Below are 17,135 nucleotides of genomic sequence, written 5' to 3' on the forward strand. Positions count from 1 at the left end.
ATACATTACTAGTTGTTCCCAACCTTGCATTGCTATGACTAGTCTCAGTAAATGGAAAAGAAATTAAAGAGAGAGAACACATTTCTAATATGTGCGGAAATTGGATATACTATCTCCCTCCTCCTCCCTCACCCCTCCTTTTATCCAGCTCCTCATCCTTCTCCCTCTTTCTGTCCACTACCATCTCTCTCTCTCTCTCTCTCTCTCTCTCTCTCTCTCTCTCTCTCTCTCCCCCCCCCCCCCCCCCCCCGTCTGTCTGTCTCACCTCCTCTCCCTTTCCTGTGTCCATCTTCTCCTTCCCCTCTCTCTGTCCAACTTCTTCCACCTCCTCTCTCTATCATCTTCTCTCCACATCCTATCTCCATTCCCTCCAACCTCTGTCCATTTCTTCTTTGCCCTCTCCGTGACCTTGAACCTTATTTATTGTTAATGCACATTTAGATTCTGTAGTGGTATTCTAAACATAAGCCAATAAGCCATAAATAAACCTACATGTTTACTATGCCCATCTGAATGTTAATTGGAGCATTCTGTAAATCAGTCAAGAACTTTTCAAGATTTTTGATAATAATGTTTCTCATTTATATATTACACATGTATTTAAGAAAAAAAAGTGCAACATTGTCAAAATTTTAAAGCAATCGGTGAAGAACTTAGAAATTTCAGATTTTTAACACCATACATTCACATTTTTGTTTGAATAGATGTTAATATTCATTTGAACAAAGTCATAAATCTCAAAGTTTTTCACAGAATGCTTCGCAATTTTGACAAGGTTGCATTTGAATATGTGTGTTTTTATATATCTCCTGAATTACCATATTGTGTGTGTGTGTGTGTGTGGGGGGGGTTGTTTCCCTTATATCAAGTGATTTTTTTTTTTTTTTGTATAAATTGTGACACTAAAAATTTTAGTTGCTACCAGGAATTTAACATAGACTTTTTGTTAGCAAGATTGTAATATAAATGTAGGTGTTTTGATAGTCATATGCTATTTTTTATTTTAAATATGCTTGGAAATAGTTGGTATCCATGTTGAATTAATGTTAGCCTTATATTTGTTTACTTGTCTGTTCTTCATAGCTATTGCCGAAGGACAGCTCATAGCTCCACTCAGGAAATTTTTTACGCTGTATCTGAATTCCATGGAGATTTCTTAGAAAAGATGAAGGCTGATACCCTATCCTGGATTGTCCAATATTAGATTGACTTTCTTTTTTGTTGTGCTCTGTGTTGATTGGATTTCAATTTTCCATTGGCATTTTAGATGTCAGAGATAGTCTTTGCTCTGGAGAAAACCATGTGCTGCAGTCTACGGTTTTTAAAATCATTGTAGCTTATCACTTCAATGGAACTTTCATGAACTGATGACTTGATAAGACTGCAGTATCTCAAGTTTGTAGATGACTCCATTAATAATGTTGGCTTTTCCTTTTGTTATTATTATGAAGGACAAACAGCCACATGCTACCAAGTGAATTAAAACTGGACACGGCAAGAAAGGAAGTTGTTGTGTAGTTAAAAATGATGGGAAAATATTAATTAGGAAGCCTCAGTAGGGATTTGAACCTAGTTCCCTGAAGAATAAGTTTAGTGTCTTAAGCAGTGTATCGCCTCACACTGTGAGTATGTTGATCATGTTAGCTTTGTGTTGGCACTGTTTTTGTTGGAAATTGAAGTACACTGTGCACATTGACTGTGTGGTTTAGTTCAGCAAGGATAAAAGAAGAAAGTGGTAGTTTTTTCTTCATTTTGGCTTTATGATTATTGGGTGCAAAATGTTTGCATTTGTTAGTAAAGAATAACAGGTTTTTGGGAATAGGTTAAGGTGATGTAATGTAGCCGGGAATTTCTGAGGGAGCAAGCTCTCAGTAATGGATTCCTTCATGGCTTTAGAATAATTGGAAACAGAGTGGAAGAGGTAACACATTGATTATAAAGAAGGGGCTGTAGGATGTGGATAGTGGAGGATGAGTATGGTGTTAGGTAAATGTGGAAGGCAAATGACATAAAAGCAATTGAGAGGAAAGAATTGTGAATGGATTGTTGGATGGGGTATAAGACAAAGATGAAATTAGAAGAAATTCTCATCAGGTGCAAAAATATTGAAAGCGTAAGAAAACTAGACATAATGGAAAGTTCACAATGAGCAATTGCATTTTTCCCAAGTTGCCCATGTTAAATATATTTCTTGTAAATAACAAAATATACCCAGTTTTATATTTTCATTTTTACATATATGTTGGTATGTTTTCAGGAATCTCTGTTAACAGGAAGTTTGGCTTTGTGCAATTTGAAAGAGACAGTAGCGCAGCCGAAGCAATCAGAAATGAAAACGGATCATTATTCCGAGGCAGAAAAATTGGTATGCAAGTTTTGATATGCCTCCGGTACTACAGGTAGACGATGTAGTAATATCCAGTAAACTGATACGATGTGATTTTTGTGTATGGTGTGTGTAGTATTCTGTCTCACTCCTTTGTCAGCGCATGTAGATAGTGTGTGTGTGTGTGTGTGTGTGTGTGTGTGTGTGTGTGTGTGTGTGTGTGTGTGCGTGCGTGCGTGCGTGCGTGCGTGTGTGCACGTTCCAGCAAAGATCTTGAATGCCTCTAATAATTTCATGCAGAGTTGGGTAAGACATTCCTTGCACCTGTGGGATGCAGAACGGAATAACATTTAAAAATAATGTAAAATGGTTTATTAAGTCATTAAGTTTTATATACTCTTGGATCAGTCAGTAATCAAGTTTCACTTTCACTTACTTGGCTTAATAAATTTTTGCTTGATAAGCTGAGGGTTAAAACATGTTGCAACATATTTTTATACACATAGTTTAAAGCAAAGCTTAATTAGTGACAAAGTGTAGCCTCATGTATTTATCAACATAGCTTAAAGCAGAGCATAATTGGTAACTGATACCGGAGTGCATAAATTCAATAAAAAATTTTATCATGCAGTCATAGACACTCAAATGCCAAAAGATGAAAAAAGAATTTAATTGAAAACGGCTGCTGTTAGTGTTAAATCTTAGCTTTTGGCGTTGCTAGTCTGATTAGAGAGAGTTCCAATAGCATTTCGTCCCTAATATTTGGGCAGATTGGGAAGAGTGTGCTGTAAAATTTTTATCATTCGCTAGAGTCACTTGATCTGGTTCTGTTACTACAGTGTTGTCTGTCACATGAAGTGAGTACAATTATTTTTCCCAGAACCTGGACCAAACAAATCTTTTCACATAGCACATCAATAACATTAAGCTGCATGCCAAGATGCTATGAAATGTGATTGAAGTTACTGTGTCATTTTAAATTACTATATTACCAGTAAAAGAAGAAGGCGAAACAGTTCATTTCCGATGGCTAGCTCTGGTTCCATGCGCCTCTCTTTTAACTTGAAGACATTGCAATTTCAGTGAGACTCTAGTTCTCGATAAAAGATTCTCTGGAGCAGTCTATTCATTTGAATTCAGATTGCCACATTACTCACATGGACAGCAGTTGCTCAATTGTAGTTTGGCAATTTGATTACTCAGTCATGGTTTCACCTAAATATTTATTCATTATTATGTGAGAGAAATTAAAAGTCTTTATAATCAAGTTTTGTGTGAAATTAATATGATGATATATTGTACTCATACTTCTAAAAACACTTTTAAACAAGACTACTTTCCTATTAAAAAAGGATGAGAAACTTGTAACCAACATTAATGAAAACCTCCAACTGTTGGGTTAGTTCTTTAAACAGCCAGTGACACACACTGAACTGAAAACAAGCTTGCAGCAGAAAGAATAAATCCAAACGCTGATCACGAGACACAGTCAGAAACAACAGTCTGATTACAAAGCTTATTTGTGGAAATATGCAGGTCTACATAAGCTCAGCAACCTACAGCACTTGTTGCAAGAAATTTGGAACATGGACAAAATTTGCTGTGACTGGGAAAGCATAATGAAACATTTGCTAAATAAAAAAGGGAAACAGAACTAGTTAAATAACTTTAGAGGCATCTCACTGTAGCAGGGCCATACAAGGTCCTTTCAGTGACACTAGTTTCTGCTGGAGGACCAAGGGGATTGTGCTGGTTTCTGAAAAGGATGATCCTGTGTAGAACAAAAACAGAGCTTCCAGCAACAAGAAGTACATATAATAAAGACTAAGCAAGAAGCTCCCTGACAGCTTGCTATGCTGTTGCCAGCTTTTAACTGTGAAGCACCAACTGCTGCAGGTGAAAAGAGTTGCTGTCTACAGAGCTCTGACAACACTGGGGCATTGTCATACAGACTTTTACAAGATCACATTGTGTTGACTGAGGTAAGCTCACAAAGCTGTCTCACCCAGCCCACTGCAACTGTAAGCGATCGATCAGTTTGCACTGACTCAATTTCAGCTGTATTTATTAATTTCAGGCAGCATATTTTCCTCTTTGTAGGATCACACATTGACATACTTTTAACAAATACAACATTAAAAGTTAATTTTGTGGGTCAGATTTGGGAAACATTTTAAGAGTGGAAATGAGAGTAAGATAAAGGGTTGGTCACAACTTTTACAGTGTGACTTTGTCAAGTTCATGTGAAGATGTGGAAATGTGAAAGATTGGCAGCACTAGTATTTAAGTGCAATACAATGCAAGATGTCTGCAATGTTCTGTATTGGTTGTCTGGAATTTAAACGTGCATTGCAGTATCCAAATTCTTGAAATAAATATGATTCTCTCCGGCTCTCATGACGCCATTGTGATTGTCATGGCCGTTTTTCTTCCATGCCTTGCCTCATGTTTCCCAAGGCAGAACTCGATGACACGGAATAGACCACGCAACCAGCAGATACCATGAACACAGTAAGATTGCTATCGTCAATCCGGCTTGCAGCTATACTGTGACTGTCCACTCCACAATAAATGTACATAGATAAAACAAACTTTTAAACAGCAGGCTATACCAACTGATTAATTTAATAAACTTATTATGGCAATTATCATAATTCGTTGATTCAGTAATGCTTGTGGAACATGCCACGTCGCCAAAGCGATATGTCGCACTACATTCCTCTTGGAATTTCTCATGTATGCAACAAAATAGGAGGTGAAGGTCTTGTTTGAGAGCTGGAGAGTAGTAACAAAAAAATTGTAAATCTGATTAGCTCTTTAGCTCCTAATCTTTCTACCAATACACTAATCCAAGTCAGAACTTATATTTGAAATGAAAAGCCCTGAATGTTTTCTAGAACAAATATGTACACTACCAACTGAAGATAAAATGGCCACTCTATATTGTTTTCAGTAGTATTAATGCTTACTGCATCCAGTAATGATCCATAAACAATATTATCTTATAATATGGTGAGAAATGGTGATGGCTTTCGGAGTGCATGCCACTAGTCCCCCTACTACTATCATAAGTTCGAGAAAGTATTAGGCAATTACTCTTATGCACTGCAATGTAACAGTCTGTTACAGAAAGCAAGGATTTTGTCTTCATTGCAAGGAGCTTGAGGATGGCAATCTCTTATAAAGTTTTGCACTTGCAATTTTTTTTTTAATTGCAAACCTCTTTATCAGTCTCTTATACCACAAGAAATCACTACCTGCAACCGTCTGTGTAATGATGGTAAAAGTAAACCTGTGTTCCTTATTCATTTCAACAATGTGTGCTGTGTCTTCGATGGTGAACGAATAATGTGGATTGTGTACACCGTTCAGTCTGTCAACATAAGTCAGATTTGTTTCAAGATTAACCCGTGCATGCATTGTCAGTTTATAATAAGAAGGGTTGTCATCGTGGAAAATACCCTAATGAATTGGCGATACCATGGCAATAAAGATTCAGCTATTATCATGAAGTGCATAATGCTGAAAATCTGCCTTGTAGTGATCACCTGTGGTCAGCAGCACTGGAAAATGTAACGACTACCTACAAATTGTGGATTGTAGATACTGTGAGGAGAATACACCAGTACTTTGTGCTGCCTTTTTAGAGATAACTGGGAAGGTTGTGTCTACACAGATATTACACATCTGTCTCCACATAATCAATTCAGCCTCTAGGCACCTATTACATAGTTTGAACGATTCTTTTATCAAAATGTGGAACAAGTCAGTTCACAAGATATTTATGCGGGATCAGTATTAACAATAAAAAAAAAAGTTTAAATCTCCCCCCCCTCCCCCATATCAGTTTTTAAATAGAAATTTGTCACTGGAGTAGGAGGAGTTGTCTGGGAGAAATAATTTTAAGTTTGATTTAAAACTTGCTTTCCTACATGTCAGGTGTTTTATGTTGTGATCGAAAATTTTTGTTGCTGCATACTGAACTACTTTCGGAGCCACTGACAGCTTTAATAATTGGTAATGAAGCTCATGTTTCCCTCTAGTGTTGTAGGTATGGACATCACTGCTCTTATCAAATTGTGATGGATTATTTATGACAAATTTCATTAGTGAATGTATATATTGTGATGATGCAGCTAAAATGCCTAGCTCCTTGAAGAGATACCCACATGATGTCAGTGGGTGATCACTACTTATTATTCTTACTGCTCACTTTTGTGCAATCAGTACTTTCTTTCTAAGTGACGAGTTAACCCAGAAAATTATTCCACGGGACATTATTGTGTGGAAATACGCAAAATGTGTCAGGAGGTTGATTTGTTGTGTCCATGATTACTAATTATGCGAAGAACAAAAGTAAGTGAACTTAATTGTTTTTAGAAGCTCAGTAATAGGCTTCTTCCAGTTGAAGTTTTCATCGATATGTGCAAACAGCACAAAGCCCTCTGCTACACATTGTGTGAAGGTGGCTTGCAACAGAACACTTGGAAGGGAACATGGTTATTGGTGTTGGGTTCCCATTGCCAATGAGTTCAGAATTTGTATGATGCTTGATGATCATTGTGGAAGAGAGTAGAGGTAACCAGGTAGCAATACACATCTTAAGTACGCAGTTCCTTTGGTTCAGAAAAGGCACAGGGCAGTCATGTTTTGGTCTGGAATTTTGTAGGAATGTAAAACACCTCTCATCACTACTGAGGATAGTTTGAGGGCTGTGTAGTATCAGAAAAGGGTCCTTAAATCTGTTCTTCAATCCTGCATTCAAAACTTCAGCCGTAGTTTCCTTTCAGGACAATAATGCATGAGTACCCGATGCTTAACTTTTGAACTCCTTCCTACAGGAGGCAGAAATGAATGAAATGGAATGGCCAGCTGTCTCTGCCGGCATGGACCTGATTGAACATTGAAACTTGTTGTGAATTGTTGTAATAACCTTCCTCACAAACTGGATAATTTCTGAAAGTTGGCCATCGAAGAGTGGGACGCACTTTAGCAGTAGCACCTCAACTATCATGTAGACAGCATGTTCAGGAGGGTCCAAGTTTGTCACAGTACATGACGTGGAGTGATACTGTCTTGAATGTTACCTAGCAGCTAATTTTAATTCCATAGGTGTGCAAAAAATATGCAGTTCCAAACAATTTCATTTTGTTAATTTTGTTTTCATTTCACAGTAAAGTTATTCTTTCATTCCCTGCTCCTCTTGAACGTATAACTATACGTATTCTCAGGTATGCAGATAGAGCTGCTGCTTTCCCCTCCCCCAATTAAAAATAAATTAACTTTCAGATGACCTACGTGCAGTGGTTGTGGATTGGAGTGAGGAGGAGGGGAATTGATAGAGATCATGCAGTGCACTTGGTGCTGTCCAGTTGTTTTAGGCTTACTCAAAAATGTGGGGATTGTTAGATTTATTTTCTAAAACCCACCCACACCAAAGTGTTATGTCAATGGTGTTGGATCAGCTGTGGAGGAAATTGGAAAAACTTAAAGGTGAAGAAGCTTTTTTTTTATAAGTGATGTGTTCCAATCCATACGTGTTAACCTTCACCACCAACTTCAAAAAGCAGTCTCAATTTAAGAAAATTTGAATTGTATGGTAACGATGCTTTGCCCTTTGTGAGGCGTAACCGTACAGAGCCTCATTGACTTTACCACTTAGCTGCCCTTTCTTTTTCTCCTCTCTGGGAATTTAAATGCAAACCATGTTGAAGCAGGACTCTGCTACCAACTGCTGCAGGAGCGCAGCTGATAGAGACTCCTGTCTCAGAGGATGTTGTTCTGGTGACAAAGTGCATGCATAGCACTGCTGTTGGCCCATTTTCACCATTGATCTTTTGCTATAGCCTCTTGGCCGCATGCCCAGTCCTTGGCAGGGTCATTCCATACCAACTGATCTAGAGTCCCCACCTAAACATTGTTGAAATTTGATGTGTTTATTCCAACACTTACCAAATGTAATTGTGCAATTTCTTAGAAACTATATTTGAGGTGTTGCACTCATTGAAGTGAGGATGATTAAAACATTGTGTGTGTCATTGCAGATCTTTATCATTTTTTTACAAATGATTATGTATTAGATCAGAGTGTTCTCTCTTTGAAACTTGCTGCATCAACTCACTGCCAAGTGTAAAAACATACCTCTAAATTGCATGATTAAATGTTGAATAGTCTGGTTACTATGGCCATTCAAAGTTGAGAGAAAAATTGTCTGCTCAAATATTTTCTGAAGTTTGGCCATTAATGTTTCATAAACAAATAGTTTTAGGAATGTCTCCTTTTGTAAGAATGCAAAGTATTTTATGACAAAGAGTCGTGAAGTCCTGGGCATTACAGTTATTTAGTTTGGAGATATTCTAAGGTAAAGAGTATTCCCAAAAATGCTCTCACCGTATTTGTGTGACTTGGCAAGACAGCCAAGCCCCTATGTTGGGTAGCCGAAAAGCGGCGCTCGGTCTGCAATCAATGATAGTGGCGACACACGGGTCCGATGTATACTAGTGGACCACTGCCGATTTAAAGGCTACCACTTAGCAAGTGTGGTGTCTGGGGGTGACACCACATTCCTCCCCCGCAAATCGCCGTACGGTTGTATTATAAGGCTTCCGCCCGCCGTGGGGAGGACCCCATGTTGACATATGCGACGAGGTGGGGAGCCTAACAACAGGCGAGGCTGTGCCACCCGCACCCTGCCATTCGGTCCGAGGGGAGCTAGGAAACGCCTGAAAACCTATTCCTGGGTGCACGCCAACATGCGGTGTATGCGCCCGTATATTGACAGGAGGGGCCGAAGGGTCAACCTCCATCGGGTCGGGGCACCCGACGGGTGAAGACGCCATGTGGTCCGGAGCGGGCAAGAAGTCCATGGCGGAGGGCAACGGGTCACGGGAAGCGATTGGCGGCGCGTGACCCAGGGAGGCGCCCGGCGGTTGCAGCGCCGCGTCCACTGCGGGCGTCGCCGGCGGGAGAACAGGCGGTGGTGGCGCGTCGCCATGGAGCAAAATGGAAGGCAGCGTCGGTAACACCTGGGGATGAGGCGAGCCAGTAGATGGGTCTCCAGAGCGCTGTCCAGACGGCACCGTCGCTGAAAGCAGACGGGGAGCGGCAGATCCCGTGCGACGACAGAGGCGCAGCTGATTGAGATGCCGACGCACCTCATCAGAGGCCCCCAAAACCAGATACATCGCGCGGCCGAGGCAGCGAAGAATGCGCCCTGCGAGCCAACGCCGTGAACCTCGATAGTTACGGTAGTAGACAAGATTGCCTGAGGCAAAAGCAGGTGTCTGCCGCTGCACAGGAACCTGATGCGGCGGATGTAGCAAAGACATCAAGGTGCGATGAGGGCAACCGTGAAGGAACTCAGCTGGCGAGCGACCATCTGGGGGCTGAGAGCAATACGAGGACAAAAAGAGCAATAACGCGTCCTCCCGAGAATGCGACTCTTTCAACTTCAACATCTGTGACTTGAAAGTCCGGACCAAACGTTCAGCGGTACCGTTTGACTGTGGCGAAAACGGCGCGGACGTCAGATGTTGAATACCATTGGCCTTGCAGAATTACTGCATTTCTGCGGACATGAATTGTGGGCCATTGTCGGAAACAATAGTCTGTGGAAGACCTTCAATGCAAAAGATAGCGGACAACGCTTGGATGGTGGCAGATGACGTCGTGGAAAACATTCGGACAACAAAAGGAAAATTACTGAATGAATCGACCACAACCAACCATCGAGCATTCTAGAATGGACCAGCAAAATCGATGTGTAAGCGTTGCCAAGGGGAAGTGGCTTTTGGCCATTTTGGCCATGCAAAGAATTTCCGTGGTGGTGCGGATTGTTGTTCGGCACACGCCATGCAAGAAGTGCACATATTCGTAATCGCAGCATCGATTCCGAACCAAGTACAGTGCTGACGAGCAAGTTGTTTCGTTCTCACTATACCCCAATGTCCTTGGTGGAGAAGCCGTAAGACAGAGGACTGTAACGAATGTGGGACCACGACCCTGGACTGATCATTATCAGAACGCAACAGCAAAACACCGTGTCGTACAAAAAGTCTCTCCTTGTGAGCAAAAAATCGGCGAACCAATGGATCCTCGATGCGTGTCTTTGACAAGGGCCATTGCGCAGCAACAAAACGCAGAACGGTAGCAAGGACAGGGTCGGCAGCTGTGGCTGTAGCTACACGACGAAAATCAATTGGAAACGATTCGAACACGTCACCGGTTTCCGAATCAATTAACATGCAAGCAAGTTCGGAGGAATCGAATGCTCTATCCTCAGCAACAGGCAAACGGGACAACGCATTGGCGTTTCCGTGCTGAGCAGTGGACCGATACAAGATATCGTAGCGGTACTGCGAGAGGATAATAGACCAGCGAATGAATTTCTGCGCTGTACGTGAAGGTACAGGCTTGGTCGGATGAAAAAGTGATGTCAAAGGTTTGTGGTCTGTGATGATGGTAAAGTGACGACCATACAAGAAATCATGAAACTTTGTAACACCAAATACAAGAGCCAATGCTTGTTTCTTGATCTGTGAATAATTTCTTTGCGCAGACGTGAACAATGTGGACGCAAAGGCAATAGGGCGATCGTGTGAACCATCTTTGTGCGCAGGCACAGCACCGATCCCAAATTCCGATGCATCCACCATCAACAAACGGAGCTTCCGGGGATCGAATGGCGTAAGGCAAGTATTGGAAAGCAACGCCGATTTCAACTGGCGAAAGGCGCGTTCGCATTCCGTCGTCCAGACAAATGGAACACCCTTACGGCGTAAGCGATGAAGCGGAGCTGAAATGGAAGAGGCGTGGCGCACATATTTATGGTAGTAATTGATTTTTCCCAGCACACTCTGTAGCTGCTTCAAATTCTGCGGCGAAGGCAAGTCTTGTATGGCACGGAGGTGCTCGGGACTGGGATGTATGCCTTGGGCATTGAGTACATGTCCCAGATATGGCAAGTCACGAGCAAAAAACACACATTTGTCCTTCCGCAAGTGACGACCATTTTGTCGCAAGACCTGAAATAATGTTGTGAGATTGGCTAAATGTTCTTCGTCCGTCTTTCCGGAGATCACTATATCCTCCAGATAGTTTGCTGCAGTAGGGACCGACGCACAAACAGTTTGTAGATATTGCTGAAACAATGCAGGGGCGGATGCACACCGGAATGGCAGTCGTTTGAAGCGATACAAACCAAGATGCGTGTTAACCACCAAAACGCGCTGGGATTCTTCGTCCACCGGTATTTGCAAGTACGCATCTGCTAGGTCCAACTTCGAAAAATATTCACCCGGGCGGGGTAAAGGAAAAGTAGCAGTCACTAGTTGGGGATTCACTGTTGCCTTGAAGTCCACACAAAGTCTCAATTTTCCGGAAGGTTTTTGCAAAATTGCTAAGGGTGATGCCCAGAGAGAAGCCTGCACACGTTCAATTACACCTTGTCATTCCAAATCGTGTAATGTTCTTGCGACCTCATCACGCAATGCGTGGGGAACATTGCGCGCTCTAAAAAATTTCGGTTGCGCGTTGACTTTCAGTTCCAAATGTGCTTTATAGTTCTTAGCGCAACCGAGGCCCGGTGCTAAAATGTCTGCAAATTCTTCACATAGACGAGATACACTGGCTGAAGGCACAGTCTGGTTCACTGATAGGACCTGATTTACTATAGATAAGTTAAACAACTGAAATAAACAGAAACCAAACAAGTTCACTGCAGCAGAAGAACGAAGGACGTAAAATGACACAAGTTTTGTTTGTCCCTTGTATGTTGCCAGAAGGCTGCACTGTCCTAACACAGGGATCACCTGTCCGGAATAACTAGTGAGCTTAACATTTGCGGCACGCAACGGAGGTGTGCCCAGCTGTTTGTACGTGTCCTGATTGAGTAATGAAACTGCAGCTCCGGTATCGAGCTGGAACGGTATCACTTTACCGTGAATGTCCAAATCAACAAAAAGTTTATTGTCCTGCTGACGACAAGAGCGACTGTCTCGTGCAACGTGAACTGACACTGGTACAGAATCACTTGCGATTCGACGGGATTTCCGGCGATGTTGACGCACACTAGTTGTGGAATGAACACAGTCACTGTTAGAGAGAGTAACACTGGGCGGAGTGGTATGAACTACATGAATTTCCATGGGCGAAGTGTCGCGAGCCTGATTATCCTTGGTTCAATTCCGATTCCAGCCTGAAGCAAAGGGCCTGGAATGACTGTGAGTGTCCGATCTGAGCTTTTTCTGGCAAACAACTTTGAACATGTCGTTTTTTATTACAGAAAAAGCAAGTAGCCTGGCATGACGGGCAATTCTCACGCGAATGTCTAGTAGCACACCGCGGGCATGATTTCACTGCATTTGCATTCTGGAGCGGGACACGTGGCTGAGAGCCAGGCGGCTTTGGCGCGACCAGGTGCGAGGACTGTTTACTGTTCCGTGCAGCTCGCCCGGCGGGCCGGTTAACTTGACACACGGGTGGCGAAGTTTCAAATGATTCCTGAGCAAAGTCAAGTGTGTCCTGCCGATCCAATATGTCTATCACTTGTTGAAGGGAGGGATTGACTAGTTTCAAAATCTGTTCCCGTATACGAACATCAGAAACGTTCTGTGCAATTGCATCACGCACCATAGTATCTGAATAAGGGAGTCCACATTCACACTCAAAAGCACAATCCCTAGTAAGGCCTTGCAAGGTTGCAACCCACTCCCTATTAGTCTGACCTGCCGTACATTTTGTACGAAAGAAGGTATACCGTTTTGCAACTACATTGACTGATTCTTTGAAATATGCATCTAATGCAGACAAAATTTCTTCGTAGGACAGAGTTGCTACGTCGCGTCGGGGAAATAATTTCACTATATCACACGGTACGTGGACACTCCGACGCAAGAAAGGAGATAAGGCTGCCGCTCATTACCTTGAATTCTGTAGGCGGCGAGATGAAATCCAAATTGGCGTGACCACTCCGTCCAGCTTTCTAGTGCCGCATCAAAAGGACGAAAAGGTGGTGCAACTGCGTGTTGTGTCTGCGGTATCGGTGGAGCGGCGGCTGCCGCATCGTTTTGCAGTGCACGTTGACCCTGGACGAGCTGTCCAAGGGCATCCAATAAGGCTTGCGTCTGCTGGTTCTGTAAGCGATAAAATTCGGACAGTACATCTAGAGAATGTGGCGAAGCCATTACACAAGTAAATCAATACGAACGCAAAATTCTCGTCGCCAATTTGTTGTGACTTGGCAAGACAGCCAAGCCAAGCCGAAAAGCACCCGTTAAAGCTCACGTAGGCTGGCGTGAGGTCTGGATCAGTTACAGGAGTTTATAGTAGGAAGAAAAGTACGTAGCTTCGGGAATACTTAACTTTAATCCATAATTGGAGAACATCGGTCTGAAGGTACATGCATCACAAGATAAATAGAAAATGATAAATGCGCCTTGCTAGGTCGTAGCAAATGACGTAGCTGAAGGCTATGCTAACTATCGTCTCGGCAAATGAGAGCGTAATTTGTCAGTGAACCATCTCTAGCAAAGTCGGCTGTACAACTGGGGCGAGTGCTAGGACGTCTCTCTAGACCTGCTGTGTGGCGGCGCTCGGTCTGCAATCAATGATAGTGGCGACACGTGGGTCCGACGTATACTAGCAGACCGCTGCCGATTTAAAGGCTACCACCTAGCAAGTGTGGTGTCTGGCGGTGACACCACAGTATTTTACTCCTTTTTGAAGTCCTGTATCTTCAATTTTTACCGTTAACTGCCATTTGAAACAGCTCCCTTCTTTATGAAAATGTGCCCACTTGTCTGTCTGGCTCCATCAATTGAAAAGAACTGTGCTAAAAAAGGATGCTAAAAAGGTGGGTGATCAGCAAAGTAAATGGTATAAAGTGCTGTCACCTGTTTACAATAAAATACCAGGAAAATTAGCGCGAAGGATTATGCTTCTGACACATGTATCTGTAGTTAAGGTTCCCAGCTGTGCAGAATTTGAAGTGCTGACAAGCTGCAGAGAAGCTCACAGCCATTTGGATAGTGAAGTATAAGTGGCACTGCATTGGTAAAAAGAGCAAAAGAGACCATGGCAGAAAGTCTACTAAGAGTGGAATTGCGTGGTAGGTGATAACTGGGAAACACGAAGAGAATGTGCCTTCCACGGAGTATTTGAGGGGGGCTCTAAAAAACAAAAGAGCATCAAAGGGAGCAGTGGGCATAGAGGATAGAATTCAGCTATAAATGGCAGTGTGAGACCAACAATAGTTCCCAGTTTGGTTGGAGTCCAGGTGGCAGGTGCACCTAACTGCAAACCCACAGCATCTGAAGAAGACCACTAGGTTGGTCTTCGAAATTGTGTATAAAACGGAAACAACAACTCAACAGAACACTTGAAGCACACCATTAGTCACACTAATAATACCTGCGAGATCACATTGGAAAAGTTGTTTAAAATTTTTGACAAATAAAGATGTAGTTCTGACCAGGGTGCAGAACCACTGCTTTGCCCTTTAAGGGTACTGGCTGAGATGTCCATTTCCAGACTCTTCAAAGACTCTTGTGCACCTTGTTGACCTAATATCCTAAGGAGAAAGGATAATGTGTTAGGTTTTGTCTCATGAAGGATCTTTCTGCATAGGAGTGTATCCTATTATGTAGTTTAATGCCACATTAAAAGGTGTAGTAGATTGGGATTCAACCTGTCGTTTCTTTAATGTGCTCAGATGCTTCATTGATAACAGCCCTGATAGTAGGCTTGTGTCTTGCTTTCTTATATGACCATTCATTGATAGTAAATTGAATGCTGACATGAAACACATGTTAGACTGTCGTATGTGACATAAAGATTATTGTTAACAATTGCTTTACCAGAATTAATAACAGAAAAGTTATGTATGTAAAACTTTTTTACCAAATAAAATAATACATTAAACTAGTGAACCTAAAATAATACATTAAACTAGTGAACCTTAAAGGTTGATTAGGCTTTGTTGGACACCAGTTTATATTTGCATGAAAAATAATATGTTTCAGAGGTGAATCCTGCAAGAGTGTATGGCAAAAGACCACGCCCAAATGATGGACCGGGTCCAAGAAGAGCAGATTCGGCAGATCGCGCAGACTCTTTCCGGGACCGATCACCTGTTGATGACAGGTCTCGCGGTGACAGGCCCGACTGGAGGGACCGGGAGAGAGACAGAGACCGCGATCGTGACCGTGACCTGGAGAGGGAGCATGAAAGGTATCAGTTTGTTCTGGTCTGTAGTCGGTGCTGATGGGGCTGTTGGCGATTGCTGCACTGTAGATGCAGTACATATCAGGCAAAGCTTCCACTAGTTTTGTTTTCAAGTGGCTGAATGAAATTGGTAAAATTTGGTACTTCTTTAATTGGTTGAAAAAAATGCCAAAAATACACTCCCCACCCCATCTCATCTCATCTCATACACAAACCTCCACATCATCCCCACCTGTATTGTTTAAGAGCTATGGAAAATGTCTCTTCTTAATGTTATATAGGGAAGTTGTCAGTTTACTGTTATGACAGTCCTTCAAAAGTTCACCACATTACTTTATTCCTTGTATATGCTGTCCTGCAGCCTTAACAATTTTTATGAAATGCTTGCTGCTGTAATAATAATTCACCAGAACTGCTTTTTAGGGTTCCATACCTCAGTCTGTAAAAACAGAACTCTTATAGGATCACTTTGTTTGTCAGTCAATCTGTCCAACTCTTAAAGACCTCTTTTTCACTGGAACAGATAAATATATCAAGTTGAAATTTATGCTATGTACTAAGATCTATGGTCCCTTGGCAGCATGGAAAATTTAAGCTTCTAAGGCAGTCAATGGAATCATAAGATAAGGCCATTATGTCACATATTTTGATATTCACAATCGCACTCACTTATCTTTAACCTAGAATCATGAAATTTGCCAAGGAGTCAGAATTCACAGCACAGGTATGGGAAAAATCCGAAAATGGTTAATTTTTAGTTACATCACAGGAAACAATTCTCATTTGTTATCTGTCTGCCTGTCTAGACCACTTTTTTCGGGAATGGGTAGGCATATCAATTGAAATTTGTCATATACTAAAATCTACAATCCGTTTGCCAGATATCATCACAGATCCTCTTGTTCTTTCCTCTTGTGCCACACTACTTCCTAAAACCTAAGGAGACACTTTTAAATTTGGTGTTTTTTGGTGAGATGCCCAGAGCAGACGGGTCCGGTAGTAGCTAATGCCAGTCCAGGTTGGGAGTCTATTGCATTTGTATGTCATAATCTAAAAAGTTGCTGTGACAGATAGATCATGTAAAAGAGATTGCTTAAATAACCCGAGCACTGCAGACAACCATTGTGAGTGTGTAAACTTTGGTCCCATTGATTACTGTGCAGAGCTCGCCACAATGTCTACTTAATGTTGCCATAGAATGCGTAGACACCGCAGTATACTTTTACAGTAGCAACAGTTATATTTCTTGTCTGATTAAAGTATTAAATTTCAACATGGATTTTAAAACCAAACCCCAAAATGCAAATTTTCTATATTTGTCTTGGAAAGTCAAGTTACCACTAATAAGCCAAGGCACTATAAGAGGTATGATTATCAGCAATTTCTTTTTTCCAGCTTCAATATACAAAGCAGTGTTATTAATTTTCTTTTAGTTATCACTTACAAATCTGGTTCAAATAATCATTTGAATTTAATTTTTGATTTTCATACAAACTAATTAACCCGTATTTGGCCCCAATTTCACCTGATTATGGGTGAGGATAACACCGAAGTAGCTATGGTGGCGTAAATACGTAATCACTATCAC

General features: G+C 41.7%; 1 protein-coding gene across 4 annotated transcripts in view; it reads left to right on the forward strand.

Annotated features, from left to right (window-relative positions):
- LOC126175973 (nuclear receptor coactivator 5) overlaps positions 1-17,135 on the forward strand; it is a 156,016-nt gene that overhangs the window by 30,007 nt on the left and 108,874 nt on the right. For 3 of the 4 annotated variants that reach the window (XM_049923070.1, XM_049923069.1, XM_049923071.1), the window contains exons 3-4: positions 2,258-2,365; positions 15,346-15,553. In XM_049923070.1, coding sequence (XP_049779027.1) covers positions 2,258-2,365; positions 15,346-15,553 — 316 coding nt within the window. The remainder of the gene's footprint in view (positions 1-2,257; positions 2,366-15,345; positions 15,554-17,135) is intronic. The other variant, XM_049923073.1, reaches the window with a different exon arrangement.

Source organism: Schistocerca cancellata, chromosome 3, assembly GCF_023864275.1.
Source record: "Schistocerca cancellata isolate TAMUIC-IGC-003103 chromosome 3, iqSchCanc2.1, whole genome shotgun sequence".
In the NCBI taxonomy this organism is placed as follows: domain Eukaryota; kingdom Metazoa; phylum Arthropoda; class Insecta; order Orthoptera; family Acrididae; genus Schistocerca; species Schistocerca cancellata.